General features: G+C 47.7%; 1 protein-coding gene across 1 annotated transcript in view; it reads right to left on the reverse strand.

Annotated features, from left to right (window-relative positions):
- Nucleotides 1-24,183, reverse strand: part of btv (dynein cytoplasmic heavy chain beethoven) — a 146,655-nt gene that overhangs the window by 74,069 nt on the left and 48,403 nt on the right. Inside the window, exons 17-30 of the mRNA XM_084600360.1 lie at nt 23,964-24,078; nt 22,282-22,398; nt 22,042-22,200; nt 19,775-20,013; nt 16,874-17,003; nt 15,426-15,644; nt 10,686-10,924; nt 9,335-9,471; nt 8,005-8,123; nt 7,009-7,191; nt 3,679-3,902; nt 3,373-3,476; nt 1,840-2,063; nt 70-258 (exon numbers count right to left, since the gene is read on the reverse strand). Coding sequence (XP_084456486.1) covers nt 70-258; nt 1,840-2,063; nt 3,373-3,476; nt 3,679-3,902; nt 7,009-7,191; nt 8,005-8,123; nt 9,335-9,471; nt 10,686-10,924; nt 15,426-15,644; nt 16,874-17,003; nt 19,775-20,013; nt 22,042-22,200; nt 22,282-22,398; nt 23,964-24,078 — 2,398 coding nt within the window. The remainder of the gene's footprint in view (nt 1-69; nt 259-1,839; nt 2,064-3,372; nt 3,477-3,678; nt 3,903-7,008; nt 7,192-8,004; nt 8,124-9,334; nt 9,472-10,685; nt 10,925-15,425; nt 15,645-16,873; nt 17,004-19,774; nt 20,014-22,041; nt 22,201-22,281; nt 22,399-23,963; nt 24,079-24,183) is intronic.

The raw sequence follows: 24,183 nt of genomic DNA on the forward strand, positions 1-24,183 counted from the left end.
ACTGCAAATAATTCGTACAGTCGGGAATCATGTGGAATAAGCCTGAGCGGAGCTACTTTATATACGTGCCTGGTGGCGAGGTAGAGACTTGGGGCCCAGAAGCCAGAGCCGTGGCGGAGGTCTACGTCCTGCGGCGGCCGTGTGCAAGGCACGCTGCAGAAGGCGCCACACGCTCGTCTTGCCCGAACCGGGAGGACCGACCAGCATCACGCCAGCCCGCTGTGACAGCTGCTCACGGAGCTGCATCACCTTGCGCACCTGCTCTCGCGAAGGCACACGACGTGACGTCATGGGAGGAACCAATGGCACACCGTTTTGCAGACAAGTCCAGAGTGAGGCATCCGGTAGTAGAACACATGTGATGCTTTTAGCACACAGCACCAGGCCTAAAGCCTCCAAGCCGTCATGCGCCTATGTACGAGGGTGAAACGGGCAGTTAAGGTTCTGGCCTGCTCACGGCGGACATAGAGCTCGGGGTCATGTCTATATATGCTCTGACGGCCAGCGGTGGCTATAAGCGCTAGACGGCATACGCTACACTGTAAAGCTTTCTGTTTGCATCAACTCTGCCATTGGCCCCCGTGATTTGCTCTTGTAGTGAAGGCGCCCCCGTTAAGGCAGCGATACGCCTTCTTGCTTGCGTCCACAGCTTTACCCCTGCAAAGCAGGACCATTATTTGCGCCTTATGCATTCTTCGCTCCTCCAGGCAGGCTCCCGCCTCACTGCTCCAAAGGAGTCGTTCTTTTTTGTTTGATCCGTGGCCTTATCGGCCCACTCATAAACTTGGAACAAGCAGTCCCTTCCATGTGGCTGATTCCAGGAATAAATCTAGCTTATGCCAACATTAGCTGGTGCAAGGCTGAGTACCAAGCTGCTAGGATACCAGCTTCGTACGCATGTCATGAGAGATTGTGGATAAAGCCCAGTTCAATGTTGTTTTTTTTTTTTTAATATTTATCATATGTTACGATGGAGTTCGACAAGGAGGAGGAAAGTGAAAAGGCTTCGTAAAGAAATTGTTTACTGTGCTAACATGCGTCCATAAGGAACAGAACAACTCGGTGGTGGCGAAAGAAAGGAACGCGTGCGGCAGTCTTCGAAATAGAATTCCCGCCACTCTCGGTCGTACTCAATGTAAAAATGAGCGAGAATATTCGCGGAAGGCGTAAAAGTTGTCACCGACAATTTCAGAAAACGTGTGACCTATTGCGTATTGCGAGCGGCTAGAACATTTCAGATGAATAACAAGCAACCCTTTTGCGCAAATAAAATAAATAGCCACGTGTCGGTGGCTTTGAGCGCGAACAAATAAACATTACACATCTCTGTGGTAATATCCGCCAGCAGGGTTGTATTAAAGTCAGTTGACCAGCTAGTGAAGTGCCGTAAAGTATTTTTATACAATTCTGGCCAGCGCGTCACGTAGACGCTACCAGAGGGGAATAGTCACTATATAGGCTAAAATGTGTTGCTTGTGGTATCGTCCTGAAGAGCCTATACATTGGCATGACCGCTATGACAAGGAAAACAGAAACTACGAGCTCACATTCATGACAAAACGTCAGGCATATTGGGACGTAAGGCTTGAATAAAACGGCTGAGTAGGTTTGAACTAAGATTTGAATTACTGCGCTTCGTCTGGGTAATTAAGGTGGCATTGGTTGTCTTGCGAGCCTTTGGAATCAGTAATACTTCTTGCATATCTTTTCTCGCGAAGTCGTATGCCCGTAATGTTTCAGCCCTTGAAGCAGTCTCAGGAAAACATTTGCACTCTACCATATCTATTTCTCCATAGGACAATCGACATCCCTATTAATTCGACCAGCTGGGAATCAGACCTGCGCGTCGTCCCACGTGAGTCCCAGGTGGACGTATGCCTCGCGAAGAGCTGAGGATATTTCCTCGTCCTCCAGGACGTCGTCGGCTGGTGGCGCGCCAGGGAAGACGTCACGCAGCAACCTGTTGAAGTGGTTGCAGTCACGCACCGCTAGCTTGGGCAGCACCTGGAGCCGCACCGATCGCACGACGATGCTCTGCTCCCATGCCTGGCGGCCGCCGGTGTCTGCGCCACATGCGCTCTGACCATGGGTCACATGGGAAGCTCACTCCGAAACTGTGCGCCTATTTCTATTTTCAAAGTGCACTACAGTGGCCATACGCTCCGATTCATCAGTATCGTCAGCAGAAGCAGTTGCTACGTTGACGTTCTAGTGAACAATTTTTAATCCGTGCCTTTACTCTTGGAGTATAATCATATGTCCATGTTCCCAACATTTCTCCGCGAACCATTTCAAACAAGCTGAAAGCCATGAATTCTCCACCGCTTGATGCACATGTAATGAAAAAAAAAAAAAAAACATTCTAGAACGCAGCTTTTCGGCACCCGTTCCTAGATCTACAGCTCTGTATTTGCCGGCGTAACATGAGCGCCTATCAGCCGTGGCAGGCAACTATAAGCTCAACACGCCACCTGTTACCGCAGCAGATGACAAAGTGGGGAGATAGAAATCCCGTCCCCACGTCTACTGGGGAGTGAAGAAGGTGAGAGGCACTGGATAAAAGTGCTGAGTCATTGCGTCGTAGTCCGTCGTACCTGAGAAAGTAGATGAAACAAGTGAATTAATCATCGCGTCTACGATAAAAGTACAGCTAAAGGGTCCTCCCTATTTAATTTTATTGATACAGGGTGTTCAGGACAGACTTCTATGGATAGAGTCAAAGAATTTCCGACGATTGCAATGTTCGGTAGGGCGAAACTTGAGCGCAGAGCTTCGGGTATTTCGATTTTGCGATATGCTGAGCCGAAGAATACAAGAGGGACATGTATCTACCTACTGGATAGCTAGAGACTGCTCTATTTTCCCACGCATCCTTCCGATAACACTTTTTTCCCCAGTTCCTGATTGCCAAAAGGAAGCCTTGTGATCTGAGAAGTAGAAGGAGAAGTTTTTTTCAGTTTCTTGACCAACGTCTCGTTATGAAAGTCTAGGTATAGGCATGATTTAGGTGACGTCGTCAGTGGGAAGAGTCGCTGTTCCTCATCGGCCTCGTCCCGAACAGCGTGTGATCGGCGTGCACTCGTTTCTCTTGTATGCTCTCATATTTCCCAGGAGTATATTACGCATCTGTCCGCGTAAGCTCAAGGCGACCCCTATTGGCTGCCCTCGCCGTAGCCTCCCTCAACTTTCCACAGAGCCGAAACTGGTATACGGTGAAGGCTTTTGTACAGAGGAAGCTATATATGCTTTTCGTAAAAAGAGCACGACTTCCTAACCATCGCGCAGTGCGCGCAGTTACGGTGCAAGAAGACTGAATTTCAGAGCGGTTCGACAACGAGTACTGTAGCTGCAACAACGAGGCAGGAGACGCACCTTCCGGAGGAGCGGTGGACAGTCGCATTCGTCCGCAGGCCAGAAGAACACTCTTCAGCGCCCGCAGGCCCCAGTCGTAGTGCTGCTGCGGCACCAGCAGCTCCCTGCACGACGGTCACGTTGAGGGGGCTATTGTAGTGCTCACGTGACAGTCTTGCTAACGAGCAATGCAAACAAACGCGCAAGCGCGCGTAGAGACAGTAATATACGTCCGTCGCATTTCGCCTGGACGAGTTGCTCGTTATTTTGTAACACTTCGTAAGAAAGAACGGGAAATTCTACGGCAAGGAAGTGAGGGCACAGTGCCTGGCAAGCTGGAAGGCGGCTATGAGTCGAGCGGCGAGCGACTGCGACCCCTCGAACCCTCCGGCCAGCAGGAGCGCCCGGGCGATGTCGGTACTGTCGGGTTCGGCCATCGCCACTGGCCGGAACAGTTGCTTAAGGCTGTCGGGTAGGCGCTGTCTGCCTCCGTACTGTTTGCCCGCCGGGTTCAAAGTGATGAAGACTCCGGCGCTCCGGTCAAGCTCCACCTAAAGCAGACCACGGCATGCATTTCACTCGAGGACATCGTCACTTTGTAAGTAGGTAAGACTGGCGCCATCCAGGGCTTGAAAACGAAATCGGAACGTTTCTTGACCAGCTCTATAGACACCCTGCACCCGCTAAGCGCCGCCACCGTCAAGGTTGCGTTCAGCGCCCCATGCAGCCGGTTCGTTGTCCCTGTCATGAAGGCTCCCTCCGCGTCTACGCAGGGGTGTCGTCTGCTAGAGGTGTGCCGTTGATTGTACAGGTGGTAATTGCACCTAGGCTGAAAAATTCTTTCGAGGCGCAAACATCAGAAAAGGAACGATGCTCTTTGAAGGAGGTCATGTGGACGAGGTGAAAGAGATAATATTGTAAGATGAGGTCGAAGTAAGTCTGGCGCGTTGCGTTTCCGATGGCGCACAAAGATCAATGCGCCATCAGAAACCACAAAATTAAAGGTAAGCAATATATTTATCTGCTAGCTTTTTAGCATCCTGATTGTACCGCTGCTAGTTTTCTGCAATGCACCAACCGGCCCGGATTACCGCTACATTCTTACAACTTAAGTGATGCCTGTGATAGGTACCGGAACAATCATGCACTTGCACTCTCTTTCATAGGCTAAGGATAAAACACTTGGGTAGTAGGACGGGTGCCCTTCTTCGTTGGATTTTGGATTTCCCACTAAATGGCTGCTGCATATCTTGGATTCCGACAAAGACACCCAATCCGTGCCATCTTGGCTGCAGAGGTAAACATTATAACAAATAAGCAGCATACTCTGCTACGCGCACGCAATGAACGACCTACGGCGCCTTTATCTAACGTCATGTATGTGCAGCATGCACGACAGATGCCAAGAAACGTCCCTTTTGCGCATTTTAAGAGTTCAATAAGTGCGTACTTCTACATTATGTCCTACAATGCCACACACACCGAATGCACAACGGTGTGAAACCAATGCCGCTGCACTGCAATGACGATACGACAGACAACAGTACCACAGACAAAAGCACTACAGACAACTGTACGACACACAACGGTACTACAGACAACCGTATGCCAAACAACAGTACGACATACAACAGTACTACAGACGACAAACAACAATACTACAGTCGACAGAACAGTACTACAGACGACAGGGTAGCACCTTACAACATACAATAGTACTACAGACAACAGGGTCCCATTTTACGACAGGCTAGATTTGCGTTGTATTTTTCAACTGGGCAGCGTGATGTGCGTAAAAAAACGGAACTGAAACTTATTTTTGCGACGAACAAGGCGAAATCAACGCTATCGTCGTTCCGTCTCCCAATTCCGCGTTGGGAAGCCGCAAAGTTTTGTTCCAGCAGGCGAATTCATGTACGTACTGCTGCAGCCTGCAACACAGCAGTGTGTCCGGCTGTTTTTATGCGGTATTGGTGATCGAGAAAAAGGAGCAAAGCTCATTAGTGACGACGCGTACCGCACGGTACAGCACAGCGGGCGCCGTCGTCTGCTCGAGCCTTCATGACAGGGACGCGCTCACCGCCGGCGCGCATGTCACTCTGGAGTTAGATGTGCAGGATGCCTATTGTAGGGTGCATGGTGAGTTGGGCGAGTTGTTTGTAACTCAGCTTTTGGGTGGAAAAGCAGTGCAAGCAGAGAAATGATAGATTAACGAGAAATACACAAAGAGAGTGCTCCTTTCACTCGAAATACGGAATGACCAACTCGGCATCTTCCTCAGGGGTGACAACATGGTCAGCACGAAGCATGCAACAAACGTACTTCGATTCTACATGGTAATTGGTCATGTGACGTAGACAGTTCACATAGGCAGACTACTGACATCTCATAAAGAGGCCTGCTCACATTCCTTTGCGGTTTTTTTTTCTGGATACACTGCCATTTTTTTTTACTCTCACGCCCAGCAGGTCAGTAAAAGAAGAGACATCTGGGCGAGTTGGTATGGTGACATGATAGAAAAACAGCGCAAAAGACGTGCACGGAGGAGAAGAACGGACAGGACGAGCGCTGAACTCACAACTGAAGTTTATTGAAAAAAACACACTATATATCTGTGTTTTTTTCAATAAACTACAGTTGTGAGTTCAGCGCTCGTCCTGTCCGTTCTTCTCCTCCGTGCACGTCTTTTGCGCTGTTTTTCTATCAGGTCAGTAACACGAAATGAAGTTTGGAGAATGAGCAGAAAGATAAGCGCTGATTCGAGCCTGCCACAACGCGCTCACGCGCCGAGAATGTCGCGCTGGCGTAATTTTCTGAAAGCCTCCCCGAACTGATCTCACTCGCTCGCTAAGACAACTGAGGACACATCTATATTTTACCCCTCCACAGACTCCATACGATAAAGTCGACGCGGCTCTTGATTTCAGGCATTGCGGCGAAACGAAATGCATCGGCGACAGCAGATCGGAGAGGTGGGATTGTTCTGCCAGAGCTTGCATGTGATGAAGTCGCGACGCCAGCTATTGGGTCCGCTAATATGATTCACGCCAATGGTGCGCTAGCCGCGTGCACTATGATAGTCAGTGAAGTCTGATTCTTGCCAATGTTGATGCGACAGCTTCCGTTCAGTAGAGTCGGCGTTTGAATCAGGAGAAAATCGGGATTGGTCGAAAAGACGTCACAAGTAGTATTGAGCGGCGGAGTTGAGAAGTAAACGAATTGCGTTGAAAAGAAAATCTAGGGGAATCGAACCCGGGTACTTGAATCTCCTTTCAAATGTGCTACTCCACAACCACGCAAACAAATGCAGGGAAGAACGCATACACGTTCATACTGCTTGGTTAAAGCGGTCGTTTATATCTATGTCCCGTTGTCTTTCACCTGATACGACTGTGCGCTAATGAGTCCGTGTGAGATTAGGTAGGCAATAATTATGGAGTTAAGTGCAATTTCACAAACATGCGCCAAATCACTTTTAGATATATTTTAAGCAAGTACTCTGCTTTGACGCGCAATCTCCAAAGCATGCATCAATATACGGAACCACTGGTGATTTTGCCCAACAGCTTAACTATGGTCAGAACTATTGAAAATCAGCTGACGCCTCTGCGAGCACATAATCGCGCGGTTTTTTGCCTGCAGGTGTCCGTGATATACCTGCGTCCCCTGCAGACGAACGTTGGTGCGGCCATGATGTAGCGCCATCTGCAGGTCTCCGATGAGTGCGGCCATCGCTGAAAGGACACCCTCGTCGAGCCTGTTGAACTCGTCCAGGCAGCCCCAGGCGCCGCTACGGGCCAGGCCAACCAGCAGGCGGCCCAGTGAGCGCTCGTCCATGCTCTGCGTGTTATAGCCACAGTGAAGGGTGTCATTCACGGTGGAAATCTGCGCCTATTCACCATTGACTTTAAATTCCACCAGTTTCCTAGAAGCTGCGAGGCTTCCGCCCTTCACAACACACACGACTGTGCAGTCCAATCACTGCCATCAACATATAGTTTTCCGGAGCTCATTACGTCATATCTGGTATCCCCGTGGCTCTGAACTTAATTCGCACTCTAAACGGACTCGAACTACTTCAACAGCGCTTACTTCCAAAACTATGTGCGCATGCGGAGTATATTGATTTTATATTTACATTTCCGTGCTTTCTTCCGACTCTTCTAGACATAAAACGAAAGTTTTAAATGCTGTTAACTATTTACCATTAAAAACGAATTCATGATGAGTCGGCTACAAGTCAAGCGACTGCATTCTACTCTAAATCTGTTGGCCTTGCAAAAGTCTGCCAAAATAGTAAGACTAAAGTAACCCAGAATTCATGAATTCCTTTAATTGCATGTATTTGAAAGAAACTGTCATATTCATTTATGAAATACCCTGTACGAGGTAATCAGGTGACGTCATGGGTACCATTTTATGGTGCAGCTCATAGCGTCAGGAGCACAAGTGGTGATGACGCGATTAGATAGGCCCGAAGCCATTCACCGTGCTTCATGCACCGCAGAATGGTGACCACTGTGACGTAGGTGCACACTTCCTATAAATTACCTGCGCAGCTCATGGCCAGTCCTGGGCGCATAACAATGGCACTTATGCTGAAGTATACACGCTAATATGTTGCCTCTAAATGCGAAAAAGAAGCGCGCTCACCTCGTCGCAGTTGAACACCAGCACCTGCCGTCCGAGAGCGCTTCCGAGAGCCTTGACGGACTCTGTTTTCCCGGTGCCTGCTGGTCCGTAGGGATTTCCCCCAACACCTAATCGCATACCTACACGGGTTCCAAAACGGGACAGCTTCAACTCATGCTCGGGACTATGCAAACTCATTCTACACTTGTGGACGAATCATCCCCAGATGCGCCGCTTCGCCAGCTCTACCTGACTGAGAAACGAATTTGACGCAAACGCTACTGCGATCCTTCACGTTAAGCGAAAGCTGCCGTCAAACAATACATTGGAAACGAGAGAAAAATTGTGTTAGCTGCGAACTATCTCACTTGAATAACATTATTGGTCTGTAACTGGAAGCTACGGCTCTTTTTCATATATTACACCAGTCTGGCTTGACCGTGATTAAACAGCCTTTCTTCTTGTCATGAGTGAAAGAGACTGTGTTATTCGCTTTCAGAGAGTATAATCACTTAGTTACCGTTGCACAAGAGGCTGTTTGTTGTAACGATTCCTAATTCCATTCATCGGAGACCAGTAACTAAAGTCAGATATCTGATATCGTGGAAAGAACGTGGCCCGCAAGTTCTGACAAAAACGATACACACCAACGATTACGACACTCTGTAACGCGAAATTTGAGCGCATCTATTTACATCGCAAAAGTAGCGTGAGCCAGAATCATGTATCCGTTCTGCGAACGGTGCAGCTTCACAGTGCTTCCGGTTGAACAAAGTTCTCTAGCGGTCAGTCGGAGAAATCTCATGATGATGAAATATAAGGCGATTCTCCCAGCTTCCGGCTGAGCATCGAAAGCTAGCGGCAAATCAGGTTAATTTTATAGAAAAAAAAAAGAATGAGAGACCAAATAAACGTGCTATTTCTCGATGGTTCTGTGGTGCAACTTAATGACGCCTCGTTTTTGAACGTCAGAAGCGGCAGTTCCAATTAACTTGTTCCGATTTTTTTTTGGTATTTCGTCTTTTTTTCATGTGTGTGATAAACCGGTAAATGTTTTGCATGTGCAGTAAATTTGAGGGGAGCGTTAAGCTTCGTTTTTAAGTGTATGATGCGATAGCTTCAAAGGGTCTTTCACTCCAGCGTACACAAGCTGAATGTGGCATATCATTGTACAGCATGGCCTTCAGGTCCTGACCACTTGCGCTCACGCCCACATGTAAAGAGTTGTAGCTGCTGAAATATCGTTGCTTAGTGCACGGGCCACGTCAGAGTAGCGACTGAGCCACTCGGTCGTTAGGATTATTAAAAGAAGCTGCGTAGAGCTTCGAAAAAAAAAAAAAAGAACACCCACCCTGAGTCAAGCTGACGAAGCACTTGTGCGTGAGGGCCGTGTAGACGAGTCTGGGAGCGCTGCCCTGGTACTCGTATGTGTAGTCAAAGCAGGCATCCACCATTTTGACCACAGCCCAGCCATTCTGCAGGTAAAATCTGTAACAGCGGTTCATTGCCACAAATTACGGCGTGCATGCGACTACAGTGTATGCTGTCAATTCGTGAACGCTAAAGCAAACAGGAGTTACGCGGCTTGACATTGGGTGCCGCGTGCGCGATCAGTGCTCCTGAGCTCAAAAGCATCGCTCGAAGAATAAAATAATCTATGCTCTACCCGCCTTACTTTGGTACGTCGAAATCTGCTTGCCGAAACGAAGAGTAAATGAGTATTGCAGAAGTTTTATCTTAGAACAAAAATCAATAGGCCAAATTACCACATCCTAATCAAGCTACCACACTCAAGGTGTCAGGCATTCGATTAATGCAATTATCATTAAGATCAAATGTACAATTAGGATACTACACAAACCTGATTATCATTTTTGTGATGGCCACGCGGCCCTATACTGATGTTCTGGTCGTGTACACCGGCTGTGATGCAAAGCATACGATATGGGCCAACTCTGTTTAAGGGCGAAAAACGCGTCAAAATGCACGTCCATGTGCACGGTGTGAATGCTCGTACATATTTTGCCTTTTTATAAAGCGAAAGAAAACAACGTTGTTTTACTGCTTTTCTCGTTGATCGATTACCGCAGGTTGAAGAACACGGTCGGAACACTGCCCGCTGACACGAGACGCAAGACGAGCAGACCATCAGCTCCTTATGACGCGTGCCGCTCCTTTTATCCTCGAGTGCCGGCTAGCTACTTTCTGTTTAAATAGCGATAAAAGCTTTTTTATGCTTTTGTGAGCAGCGCACCTATATAACTAAGGTAGGAGAAGTAAAAAAATTACGAGGGATATTAGCGACTAAAGGAGTAAAAGGCGAAAGCCTTTGTGCCGCATTTTGCTAGGCAACAGGCACTAATTACTATAAATTAATCATTTATTAACCATTAGGTAGGCAATTACTTATTACTTATAATAGCTTATTTGATTAATTATTAATTAGTTAAATATCTAAGCAGTTATCAAATAGTAATTACTTAATTATTAATTCATAATTTATCATTGATTGACATACGGCCATATAAGGCACGCATTCGCGCATACTGTGGTGGTGCTCTGTGATTCGTCGAAACCTCTATGACGTCATCCCGCCTCGGCCAATCAGAGCCGCCGCAAAAGCGGGACACATTTTGTCCACGACAGCATGAGCCATTGAAGGCTTTCGCCTTAAAAGGGGTCGGATGGCAGGAGTGCGGCACCTGAGCTGTTTCTGCCAGTGCCAGGCTTGCACAGAGCGCACGTCGTGCGCCCTGAGCTCCTCGACGACGGCCAGCCGGTGGATGGCGTCGATGAGCAGCGCGTGCAGCGAGCCCACTTGAGCGGCAGCGAGAGCCGCCAGCTGCGCGCGGACCTCGTCCCAGAGCTGCGTCAGCCGCCCAGATTCGATGGCTGCCTCGCAAGCCTCCGTGAAACGGATCCACTCGGCCAGACACACCACCTGTGCCCGAAACGACGCGAAAATTCGCGATTAATTACTCCCTCTTGCTGAATATGTTCAGGATTGCCTCCCTTGGAGGTCGCTTTGCGAACAGCCGGCCGAGAACATACGAAGAGGGCAGAAGGAAGGACATCAAGCGAATGCGCCGTGGCAAAGCATTGACTGTCGCGAGTACGCGCTGTTTATAGTTTCTGGCCTAATTTCGAGGGAATGGCGCAAGCATGCGGCGATGTCATGCTTATATAAAGCTTTAGTACAACAGAGCACGCCACCTATAGTCAGCGCTTAACGCAAGCGCCAAACACCAATGCGCACGCGCAGACGGTACAGCAGGTTTGGCACCACCAGCGCGTACTCACTGGCGTCCGTGGGTGTATGCAATCGGGGATGTAAAGAACGACTGAAAATGTTGCACAAAAAAAATGGAGAACAAACAAAAGCATGAGTGCGCATCGCCACTTCCCTGCTGGCCAGTCAAAGTCATCTAACAGTACTTAGCAAAGAACACTGAACAAGGGTTGAAGGGGTGCCTCAGTTCGCAAGCCAAGCCAACGTTTCGATAAGAAAATTGTCGAAGACAAGGCCCTTCCGAAACTGAAAGAAAATGGGACGTCTCTCTTGTCCAAACGCTAACTCGGCTTGCGAATTGAGACTCTCCTCAACCCTTGTTCAGTGCTCTTTGCTAAGTGCTGTGTAGCCATCTTCTTTCTCCCGTTCTACCCAGCACTTAGCAAACTACCTTTTAGTGTCCTAATAGAGTCCTAAAAATGACATACTAATTACATAGTTGAGCATTACTGAGATACCGAATGCGGTTTCTTGGATGGATTTCTTCTATTTCGTGACAGGGCACTAAGTGCGGACGCGTGTTGAAAATCTTCAGCTCGAAACCGGTTTCAGCGGGCGAGAAACAGCGCTTTTTATTCGTTCTGCAAGTAATCGTAAAATCAATGGCAGGCAGTTTAGTCGTGACACTTCCGGTTCACATTCGTAATGATGGAGAAGTTGAGAGATGGATGATCACACTCGACTAATACTGTCGCGAGGCTCTCAAAGTCATTGACGTGCATTGCTCGCAAAAAATCATGGCTTGCCAGTGCCCCTGAAGGTATGGAGCGAAGAGTGACTGAGCGAGCGAGGGAAGGAAGGAAGGAGAGAGGGAGCGAGTGTTTGAGTGAGAATGTGACTGAGTAAGTAAGAGAGCGAGGAAGTAAATGGGTGAGCGAGGGAGAGAGGAGTAAGAGAGGGAGCGAATGAGTGAGGAAGTGACTGAGGGAGCGAGTGAGAATGTGTGTGAGTGTGTGGGCGGGCGAATGAGTAAAAGAGAGGCAGTGAATGAGTGAGTGAGTAAGGGAGGGAGGGAGCGAGTGAGTGAGTGATTGTGAGTGAGCCTGTGCGAAGCTCAAAGGCAGAGATGTTAAAAACCTGAGCAGGGTAGAGTGACGAGTCCGGGCCGTGGCTTCCAAGACAATCCCTGAGCAGCGTCTGTAGCGTGGACCTGATCTGCTGGCTCAGTGCGCCAAGCCATACCTGGAAATGACAGCCGAACGCATTGCATTACTACACGGCCGCTGACATGCAACAAACATGCCTGCATACAAGCATGCTTTGCAGATCTTGAGTATTATGAACGAAGGTTTCGGTTACACAATATATACATATGTATACCATGTGTTTTAAGAAAGCTCGTCCGTAATTTTGAAACATATAGCTTTCTGAGATATGAAGACGGCTTCTGCAGCACGTGTACTAATGTTGGCAACGTCAGATACAGAGGAATGATACTAACTACAGTAAGGTAATTGGTTAACTAATTTCTGACAACTGACTAATTAAATGTTTGTTGCAGTTAAGCGTCTAGTGACAGTTGGATATTTGCATTTGGCTATTAGTAATAGCTACATCAGTTTTTTAGAATTTCAAGGGCAGGATTACATATGGCGCTGAGGCTCAGCAAATTCTAGCGCCACAAAAAACGAATTTTCAAAATTTCCGTGCTTGTCGCTATTATTAAATGACGCAAGGTTCATGTCACCTCCCCCGTCCACCTGCTTGTCAGGGGCTGCATAGAAGCGAGCCTCAAAAGAGAGCTTTCTACTCGGTTTTCTGGAGAACTGAGTGCCTCGACAGATTTCGAGCTGGCTACTAGTATCTGCTAACAAGACGGCCCGCCGGCTTGCAGAGCTGCATGGACGGATGAGATACCAGGTTTGCCACTCAAGAAGAAGAGTAGGCGCTCTGGTGCGAAGTGCGCCGCCAGGCACCGATAGGCTTGAGCCCCGCCGTTAGAACTGTGACCGTGTTCCCTTCAGACCTGTGGCTTCGGCCGATCGACAGTGGGGGCCCAGCGCGTGCGCATCATCTCCAGTGTGCTCCTCACGGGCAGCCACTGGATTTGCCCACACTCGACGGCACTACATCGTGGTAGGTCCACCAAATTCAACTTGACACGTACCGTAACGGTAAAGCGAGCGGCTAGACCTACTGATCGAAAACCCACACGCTCACTGCAATGCTGCGGGGCCGCGCGACGAAGCTCTTTCATGGCAAGCATTTTGTGGCGCTGCTTACCGTTTTCGAGGACACATGTTAAACATGAACGAGAAAAGACAACATAGTTAATTGCATTTTAAGGCCCGTTAAGCAAAATACTTGCATCAATTAGCCTTCTAGCCCTACACATTCGAAGTGCACACCTCGAACATCTGGACACCTGAGCAATTCTGGCGAGCCCTCTATGGGATCATGGGTTACGACTCTTCTGCACACTCTTAAAGTTCAGCGCTGTAGTCTCTAGGCCCTACAAAAAAAGCTCGGACAGCCTTTCCAGGAATGTGCCGCTGCCGATGGGCGGCCTTCTCGGCCCTCGCTTCCGAGTGCATAAACGGGCACTGACCTCTTCATCATAACAGAAGCTTGACGCAGTCTTGGACGCAGAAATGCGGTGTGTGGTTAGTTTAGAGGGTCCTGACTGGGTGCGCGCAGCCGCGGCGCTTTCCGTATAGAGGCGAGCTCGAGTCTTTAAGAGGGCGGCAATGAAACACCGCACCAGCTGTATGTCAAGGTCTCCACTGAGAACAATTGCGCGGCCCTCCCCAGTCAAACAAAAAAACAAAACTGCAGAACCGTGTCAAAAACTACGCTAAAATATGAGTTCTGTCGTAAAAGTGAGATATTTCTGCAGCTTTGCAGTACTTTTCTGTACTTCTGTAGATTTTTAGTAGTTTTTTGCTGCCTATAGTTATGCATTAATTTCCTGTTGTGACGACAGGAAATTTTGACTTTACTACAGAAAGTTCTGTTGTCACAACAGCTTTGCTGTCAAAAACCGCACGAAATTTCTCTCGCAACAAGAGAAAATTTTCTTTAATTTTCTCCGACTGGACTCAGACCTCATCAGAAGCTGCCGAAGAAGGGAAAAGTGGCTGACAGCTAGAAGGACAATTGTGAGGAGGAAAACACTATGAATACCAAGGATGAGGAAGCTGATTGTGAGGACTAAGAAGCCGTAGACGCCGCAGACACATCACTCCAGGTGGAAAGAATGCCGCGCAACAAACGCAGACGATATGGAGCCAAACGAGAAGTTGTTTACGAACGAAACTTTTACGCACATCGTTATAAAACTGCATCGTAGCAGCCAATCAATGTCCGGGACGCTTGTCGATTTCGGCTATTTGTTGTCAAAAACGCACAATATTTTTTTTTATGGAATTCTTAATTTCGTGCGAGCGTAAGTCGAATTTTAAAGGCTGCATCTTGCTATGCAGCGGACGATTAGGCAATTGGTATCAATATGTTCATAACAGTGCCCCAGAATATCCGCCATTATCGAAAGATATGTCCAAGAAAGCTGGACCTTCATTCAGTTGCGGCAGCGGCGGCTGCATTCTGACACATTCGAAAATGAGGAAACACCAGTGTGTGCGAAGTAAAGGTACTTTGGGTGATCTAAATTAATTCGAAGCCTTCCGCTGCGTCGTGCCTCATAGTCCGTTTATTTCTTCGGAACGTTATGCCCGACACACCAGCATAATGGGGCTAAACATGAAAACGCCTGAGTACTGACATTTACGTGCCTTTAAACCGACTTCAGATGGCAGCAACGAGTCATTCCCTCTGTGACCTCTCTGTCAGGCATTATAACTAGCCGGGTAGCATACAATTATGATGAAACTAGTATGAATAGAAAATTGGGTGCGTAAAATACATTGGACTGCACAGAAAATATCAACTTTTCTATCTTCAGTTCTTGGTTTATTATATACATGCAGACTGACACATGAAGGCTGAAGGCTTCAACTACTAGGCCGGCTAAGGGACCTTCATCTAGAAACTCGTCAGCAAAAAGGCGGCAACTGTAACGCATTTCACTACCGAGTCGCAAAGAGACAATGTGTTCGTTAGTAAAGACAGCTTCCGTAAATAAATGTCCCATTCCCCATCGCTGGGCTGGAATTCCCCGTGCCCTTCTGCGTGAAGAAACGATGTGCTCACGTACTTCAGGGTCCGGGGTGAGGGCCACGGGCTCCCTGAGGACAAGCCGCTCGCCTTCGGGAGACAGCACGGCCGTGACGCAGTCCTCGCCCCATTCGACTCGGTGGACGGCGGCAAACAGCTTACGCAGATGGGGCTCCACTGCACTCGGTCGGTTGCCCAGCACTTCCAGCAGGTCCTCGTCACCCAGGAAGTAAAATCGAGGGAAGTGGCTGCGCTTGTCCTGTCAGTGAGTGAAAGTGAATGAGACGGCAATGGTCTGCGACACCTACGCCCGTTTGCCATTTACTCGTAAGTTTCTACGTAGTACCTCCTTCTTGCCGTCAACTACAGTCAACAGCCTGTGGCTTCCAAAATAACTTGGTGAATACGTCGGTGATTCATCGTATAAAGGGGAAGTGCTAAAGAAACAAGGACATCAGAGACGACACATATACAAGAGAAACGCTGTCCTGTCGTCTATGTGTCGTCTTTTGTGTTTCGGTTTCTTTAAGGACGAAAGCCTTTCTAGGATCGTGGTGAAAATCCCGCGTCCGCGATATTTGTCCGCGAGATGTGTCCACCAGACGTTGCAATAAGTTCTAACGTCGCCATAATTTCTTCGTCTGGCTAGTCGGGCCTAGTCCCTATAAAAAGCCCACTAGGACCACTTGTAAGTAAGTTCAGTCCCGCATGTCGAGGAGAGGAGACCTGAGATGTCAATGTCGCCGACAGCGAAACCAAAAAAAAAAATAAATAAATAAAATTATCACACGTCTGCAATTAAATACGCAGCATAAAAGTAGAAAAAAATAAAGAGCAAAGGACTTCGCCATAACCTCCTAAGAGTAGCTAAATGCAATCCTGTAATTTTGCGCTGCCTTTTTCTACAGTGAGTCACCGACTATACTGTGGCTCACTGTACTCTCACCTGGCAGAAGGGTTCACTGTACTCTCACCTGGAAGAAGGACTCACTGTACTCTCACCAGGCTAGTGTGAGCGCGAGCACGAAATCGAGAGTGCAGGAAGGCTGACTATAAAAGTCGTGAAATATTTTGACGACAGCACTCAATCTTTAGCGCTGCAAAGTAAAACGCCGAATCTTTGCAACTCTCAGTGCCGGCAACGAAAGAAAAAGAAAAAAGGCTCATTGGTCACTAACCTGAGAATCATTGAGAGGGGCGTGCTTGCGTGTGCCTCTGAAAGCAATTTTCAGGCCCTTCCGGCAAAGATTTGCAAATAATATACCTTGTCGATCGTATTAACGAACCACTGTTCCAGCGTGTGCAAAAAAAGTTCCGCAGGCAGCATCACTTGCGGTGACGAATAACTTTCGCTAGCCTATGCTGGGTACGAACTTTGTCAGATTCGTTACGTAGTAGGCTTTGCAGCTGTTGTGCCACAATCAGCATATGTGAGCGTTTTATAAACAGGGGCTCCTTAGATCAACCGACGAAGGCCGCAAGACGCACCTCCATGTGCTGGTGCAGGGCTCTCTGGCAACGGCCCAGTTGGTCGGCCAGGGAGTCCAGGGACTGCGTCTCTGTGGTGCTGCCCACGAGCACAATGCGCTCGTCCCGTGCAACGGCAGCCATTAGTGCCCTGAGATGGACCGACCAACATCACAAAGATGGTACACCACGCTCATTCCATTTTTCATACATACATACATACATACATACATACATACATACATACATACATACATACATACATACATACATACATACATACATACATACATACATACATACATACATACATACATACATACATACATACATACATACATACATACATACATACATACATACATACATACATACATACATACATACATACATACATACATACATACATGCATGCATGCATACATACATTCATACATACATACATACATACATACATACATACATACATACATACATACATACATACATACATACATACATACATACATACATACATACATACATACATACATACATACATACATACATACATACATACATACATACATACATACATACATACATACATACATACATACATACATACATACATACATACATACATCTGCGCAAAAGTGGAGACCAGGCACATCGTAGCAATGATTTTTTTTATAAAAAATAAATGAATTATTTGCACGGGCAGGATGGCAAGCATATTAGTAAGGATACCCTATGCATAACTTAGAAATAACCGCTTCAGCACCAGAAAAAGCTGGCGTGCAGTTTTGTCAGAACGCGTGGTCTTTCCACTTTTGCGCAAGGGTGTACATACGTACATACGTACGTAGATATAAAGGATGGCTTATACGGTTTTGCGTCAGTTATCGGCGCGTTAACAACAACGCCTGCAAAGGCGTTTATCGGCTGCTTTGAATCAATGACGCCCTCAACTGCTTGCAAGAAATTGAATTCTTTTCTTCTTTATATCTGTGGTCAGGATATTGGCGATGTTCCTCTGGCAGATGCTGCTCGCGCCAAGAAAATGTTTTGGCACCTGACGACCTATACGAGCTCATGTCATGTGAGCTCAGTCAGCATCATGTAGTGAGGATTTCGTAATGCGCCGGCCACCTTCAAGCGCATTAACGATTCGATTCTGCATGGCCTGAAGCGAAAAACATGTCTGGGCTATTTAAATTATATTGTGTTTCCCTGATTTTGAGACCTACTTTCTCCGCTGCGCGGATTGAACTCTTTAACCAAAGCTGGGTTCCAACTGAACCTGAAATTTCGCTTTGACGTCCGCTAACTCATGATTTTAAGTGATATCGTCTCAAAAGACGGTGTGTTTTCTTATTCTGCCAAACTTAGCGCCATCCTTGAGTTTCTGAAGAATAAAAAAACTTCGCCGCTTTCTTGGTTCATGCTCCTATTTAGGACGTTTTCTCCGAAATGTCGCGACTATCTTCGCGCCTCTGACGAAAACCTTGCGCGGCGACAACGTTCTGCGCGGTTGGTCAACTGCCTGGGGTGCCGTGCTTACCCCCATGTGCCGTCCCGTCATCTCGCCTTCCATTTTACGGCCCTTCGATCCAACTGCTCCCAGTGAAATTTATACCGATGCCAGTGGCGTTGGTATTGGTGCTCTCATTACACAGCGCAAACCTGATTTTAAAGAATATGTCGCTCACTATGCGAGCCGTTTGTTGACCAAAGCAGAATCCAATTACTCCGTCACAGAAAAAGAATGCCTAGCGATCCTTCGGGCGATCTTCAAGTTTCGTTTTTATGTGTACAGCCGCCCTTTCGATATCGTCCCGGACCACCATCCCTGTGTTGGCTCTCCTCCTTGGAAGACTGTATACGGACCGACTCGCTCGGAGAGCACTCTAGGAATACAATATCGTGTCAGCTATCGATCCAGCCGGAAGCACAATGACGCCGACGTCTCGTCCCACTCTCCTCTGCCACCTTCCAGCGCCCGCCGTTCGCGCATCGACTGCTCTTCGCTGACATTTCAAACAGACAACGTGATCAGCGAGCAACAACGGGATCACCAGATAGCACGTCCTGTCAGCTTTCTTTCGGATCCCTTGGCCACTCCTGTACTTCGTGACGATTTCTTGCGCGGTCTCATTTTTCCTGACCATAAACCCCATCACAAAAAATAAATAAATAAGTAAGTAAGTAAGTAAATTAATAAAAAAAATAACGAGTGGTTAGGTTTCTTCGCTGCACCAAATTGGTTGCCCGTTAGTTTCATTGAAGATTTGCGCCTTTGGTTTATCGTAATACACTGTAAAAGTTCCATTATATGTCCCCTTTTACCGCGCTCCCACCGTAGTACGGAACCCAGGTTGCCTGGCGCAGACAGGACGGACATGCGACAGCTAAAGAAAAGAGAATAATTCAATGGCAGGAAAGGTGTAGAGGTCGGGTGGTGGCAAGGTGAGCCTGACCTAGTTGCTACTTCGCAATGAAAAAAAAAAGGAAAGGAGAGCGCAGGAGAGTGATGATGTGGTGATTGCTTGGGGCGATCCGGGTAATGAAGAGGACCACGCACACACTGGACAGCACTCGTCTCAAGCAGAGTCCTCACTCAGAGTCGACCTATAGCGTATACAGTACGTGTCGCGCACAGTACCAGTTGTAATTTTCCCCCAGTTGTAAATAAGAACCATACACTCTCATTAGAACTGATGCTTGAGAGAATTGATGTGTCCATTTGGAGAACAGCATGACTTTGACAAGGACGGAAGGCCATTGTCAAAGCCGCGCTGCTCTTCTAAAAAAAATCATACACACACACACACGGTCATAATTCGGCACAAACTCGCATGTATATGTGTAGTCCGCGTTGTAAACTGCATAGGCAGCATCGCAGCATACATAAGTGCCACAAACGGGAGCAGAGAGCCCGACCTGAACTGCCGGCTGGCGGCCTCAAAGCGGGGAGACTGGTCGGGCAGCAGGGCGCGCGGGGCTCCAAGTAATGGTTCCAGCTGCAGCCACTGCTGCTGCACCCGCTGCAGACCGCGCAGGGCGGGCTCAAGCCTCGCCAGCCTCTCTTCCCACAGGGCGGCGCCGTCCGCCAGACCCGCACTGGGCCCCGCGCGACACGCGTCGGCCAGTGAACGCACCAGGAGTTGAAGCTCGCCCACCTGCGTGGACATTGCAAACAGCGACGATCGATGACTGTCAATTACTTGCGTGGACTTCCTTTAAAACGGAAAGGGCTGAAGGAGAGATTGGAGTGCTCACTTGCCAAAGCAGCAATGTACGCAACGAGGCGCGCCGTAATAGAAGGAGGAGAAACCTCAATCATGAATGAGGGAATCATCAGCACAAAACCCCATTGGTTCTTGCTGGTCGTTGAACCCTTTCAACTAGACCGATCTGCCACTCTGAGTATAAAATGGTCAACTCACACTCTCTATATATATTTCTATTCCTTTATTTATTTGATGGGACAATAGTCTGGAAGTTTGGCTGATGTTGTCACGTAGTGGTGACAAGGCCGTTGACACCAAAAGAAGACACATGTCTTGAAGGTACTGAAATTAACACTTTATTGGGCTGACTTGCGCCCGCAAAAGAACTAAGCAACTCTGCGGCGGCGATAGCAACAAACATGCTGGTCGATCGTCGAAAAAAGAATGCCCGTCACACTCGTCAATGCTCAATTTAAAGGCTGCTCAGAACAATCTGGATGACGTCGCAAACAGCTACCAGCAAGGGCTGGAACATTGTGGAAAGACACACGAGTGGCCGGAATCTTCGAGATAGATCTCGGTGCATCTTGCGCTACAACGAAACTGATAAAGATGTGACTAGCGACATCGAGCATTAACAAACAAATATTACGGAACTGATACGCGATCCAGAATCACAGTGATAAGCCTTTATGCCAGCCGCTGTTAAAAAACAACAAATACAGTTTTGAAGGTTTCGCGGCAATATTGGGTGGGTAGCTGGGCATATAGTCTTATTTGAATGAAGGTATGTGCCCGGTTAGAATTGTTGTTAATTCTTGTCATTAGGTTAGTGACCTGTGTGTATGGTGATGTGATAGTCTGAAGCGTCGCGTGACGTCCTGAAGGGTATGAGCCCGCCTGCTTGGGGCCCTCTTAGCTATCTCTCGGTAGTAGAAGGGCGCGGATTAACATCGATATTGGCCTGTATTGATAGATTATTGCATTAGAATGGCTACTTGAATTAGTACTGAACACTAAAAGAAGGTCATATAAACAAAGTACGTGTCTCGCCAACATTAGCAGTTTTCTCATGAATGTTGCGGTGAGGTCCAGAAAACGATTTCGACGTGGAAGCTTGAGACTATGCTAAACCACTGTGCACATCAAAACGGCCGGCACGGAGTCGTTGTCGACTTGACGTCGTAAAACCCACAGAATCGATTTTTACTAAGATCCAGCAAGCATTTAGATGAAATAGTCCTCAGTATTAGGTTAAAATTTAAATCTCGTTTTTTTTTTTTTCCTTTCGTATTCCCTCGAAATGTAAGCACAAATTAAAGCTGGAAAAATTACTTTACAAGACCTGTCGTTTCCTTTTAAGCGAATATCGTCTTTGGCCATAACTTCAGAAGTGTTCCGAACAAGGTGTTCTTTACATCACTTTTAGGCCGCAAACCGTACAGGGCCAATAAGAGGGTAGAATTTTCAGATGAGGCGTCGCGCATAGAGGAATCTCAAAAGGCATAATAAAGTCGGAAGCCGAATTACTGCTGCACATATTTTCACACTAAAACGATCCGTTTGGAATGATCGATAGCAATGAACCAGAGAGACGAACAGTCGAAGTTTTGATTCATTCGAAGTTGGCACCAATGTATCCGAACACATCGAGGAATAAAAATAGTGCCGGAAAGGTTGTTATCATTATAGTCAGGCTTACAGATAACATCACTGTGCACACCAAGACAGCACGTTGCTCTGATCGCAATAACAGTTTGTATTTTTGAGGCTGTTTATTACACCAAACAAGTGATTGATATGGTAATAGGAAAACATTTATGTCTTGCAATCAGGTTGCCCCATTGAGCTCTATTTACTCATGCACGAAAGAAAAGAGCGGAGCGGTAGAATCTGAAGGTAAGAAATATTTTGACTGAAATGCAAGAACGGCCATCTTCCTATAGCGGACACGGAAGCGAGGAAGACATCACGCACCTTTCCTAGAACCTGTGCCCACTCTTGCACGATCATCAGGTGGTTACCCGCAGAATCGGTGTGGTTCACCAAGGAGAACCTTGCGGTGCTGCCCCACACGTCCAGCTCGCTGATTATCGCACGTATATTTGCCTCCGAACGCGCCCTACTGTTCAAGTCCTGCGCAGTTGAACAACACAAGTGATGGTTTAGTGCAACACACTCCGGTCATTGCGCTAGCACGTAAATAAACGGCGTTACCTGGAGCTGGGCTTTCTTTGCTGCCAACTTGGGGGCGACTTCCAAGAGGTGCTCCAGACGCAGCTCCTCGAGTGGTCGGGCGGCCGACTCGGCCAGCTGGAACATCTCGGCCCAGTGCTGGGTCGAGAAGGCCTCGCCTCGACATAACGGAAGGACAGCCAGCGCTGCCTGCGGTACGGTGCTCGTCATGTAAAAAAATGCTTCCCATTCAGGGTAACGTCATCATGCGCATTGAACTGCTTACACAATAGAGCTGACCCCAATGCAGTTTGGCAATGCTTCAGCTTCGGTATAACTGGTTCACAGTCACAGAACAGTAAAACGAAACCAGAGAAGGATGGCCCCAGTCCTCGATTTCCGTATGCTTTCTGTGTTCTGCTCTTGTCCTCCAGTACGTTATGTTTGCCTGTTTCAACATCTGTCAACACCTGAACACTCGCATTGGCTACGTGCAGTCAAAGTTGCTAGCACGCCTTCGCAGCAAAGCAACGTCGACTCTGGCGACGCGAGTTCTTGCTGAAACAGTATACATAAAGGGTCCACTCTTCTCATGCAGTGACTCATTCGCTGCTTAAGCAACACCTCGAAAGCGTAAACAGAACAAGTAGTGGGCTTGCCGAAGGAAGCAGCATATGCTACAGTACTACAGCCCCCCCCCCCCCCTTGTGACGTCACATAAGCGGCAATTTGTCACAGAAGCCGGGAGGAATGCGTAGTACCTTTCGCAACCATTTAATGACCTAATCGCGTCATTTCTTTACATGTGAAGAATGCGCTGGGTGAAAAGTGATAGACTGTCTAAGAATGCAGCAGCATATGTACTAGGTGCATCTAGGAATAAGCGACATTCGATCGAATCAAATGTCGAAGCTTTTTCCTATTGGTCAATGAGAGTGCGACCTTCGAGTGGCCGCTACTGAAAACTTGGCCAATATGAGCTTGTGGTGCAGGTGGGCATAGACCATGGGAACCTTGCAAAGAACGTTCACAAAGGGTCGCTTTTCCTCCTTGGGCGAGACCGAAGAACGCGGCTTTGTTTATTCTCTCTGCCTTCAAGAGAGGCCTACCCGGTCACTCCCATCTGACGCAATGCTCCATGGGCATCAATTAGCGACGGGTGTTTTTTACAGAGCCTCAATGCGGCAAAGCAGTACATCATGCTTCTTTAAAAACTTTCAAGGAGATACCAGCTTTCCTGGTGAGTGCGGAATTGAAAGTTTCTCATTCTCAGGCTAAACGTGCACTGTCCAAGGCTCACCTTCAGAGGTTGTACAGGTTCAACGTCAATGGTGAGGAAGCCGACAGTGCATTCAACAAACCATGCTAGCCGTTGGCGGTAACAAGTGGAAACAAGCTCGTCTTCGCATTGTCATCAATCAATCTTTATTTCAGTTTGTACATGCAAACTAGGGATGGTGAGAAAAAAGCAGTGAATTATACACCGCTTGACGGGCCTCACCACTCCTACAAGTCAGCAGTAGGCACTAGGCAAAAACAACCACCGGTAAAAAAAAATAGTATACGCTCCTCGAACCGAGAAGGAAGCTTGTATTTAAAACTTCATCTGACCGCACTATGCTGTTGGTTTCAATGAGGAGCGCCGTTCTTTCCTTAGCGTGCTATTCATGTCTAGATGAAAGGTACATGTCCCGAGTAAGCACTAATCAATATAATAGGAATACCCTGTGCGCATCTATTTCCTTGTAGAGCGACGCCGCGACGGCCGCTGGCGTGTCAGGATCCTTAGCCCGCTGAGTCCATTCGGCCAGGAACCCCTCGAGCTGATGAAGCTGCCCCCTGAAAAAGAGGCCAAGATGCCATTGAGATATTTTGTTTCCTTTAATCGAAGAGTTCTTCCTTTGGCCAACTACAAAGCATGTGTTATGCTACGGATTGCTCTTA

The sequence above is a fragment of the Amblyomma maculatum genome, chromosome 4 (genome assembly GCF_055883805.1).
Source record: "Amblyomma maculatum isolate TAMU_Amacu chromosome 4, ASM5588380v1, whole genome shotgun sequence".
Classification (NCBI taxonomy): Eukaryota; Metazoa; Arthropoda; class Arachnida; order Ixodida; family Ixodidae; genus Amblyomma; species Amblyomma maculatum.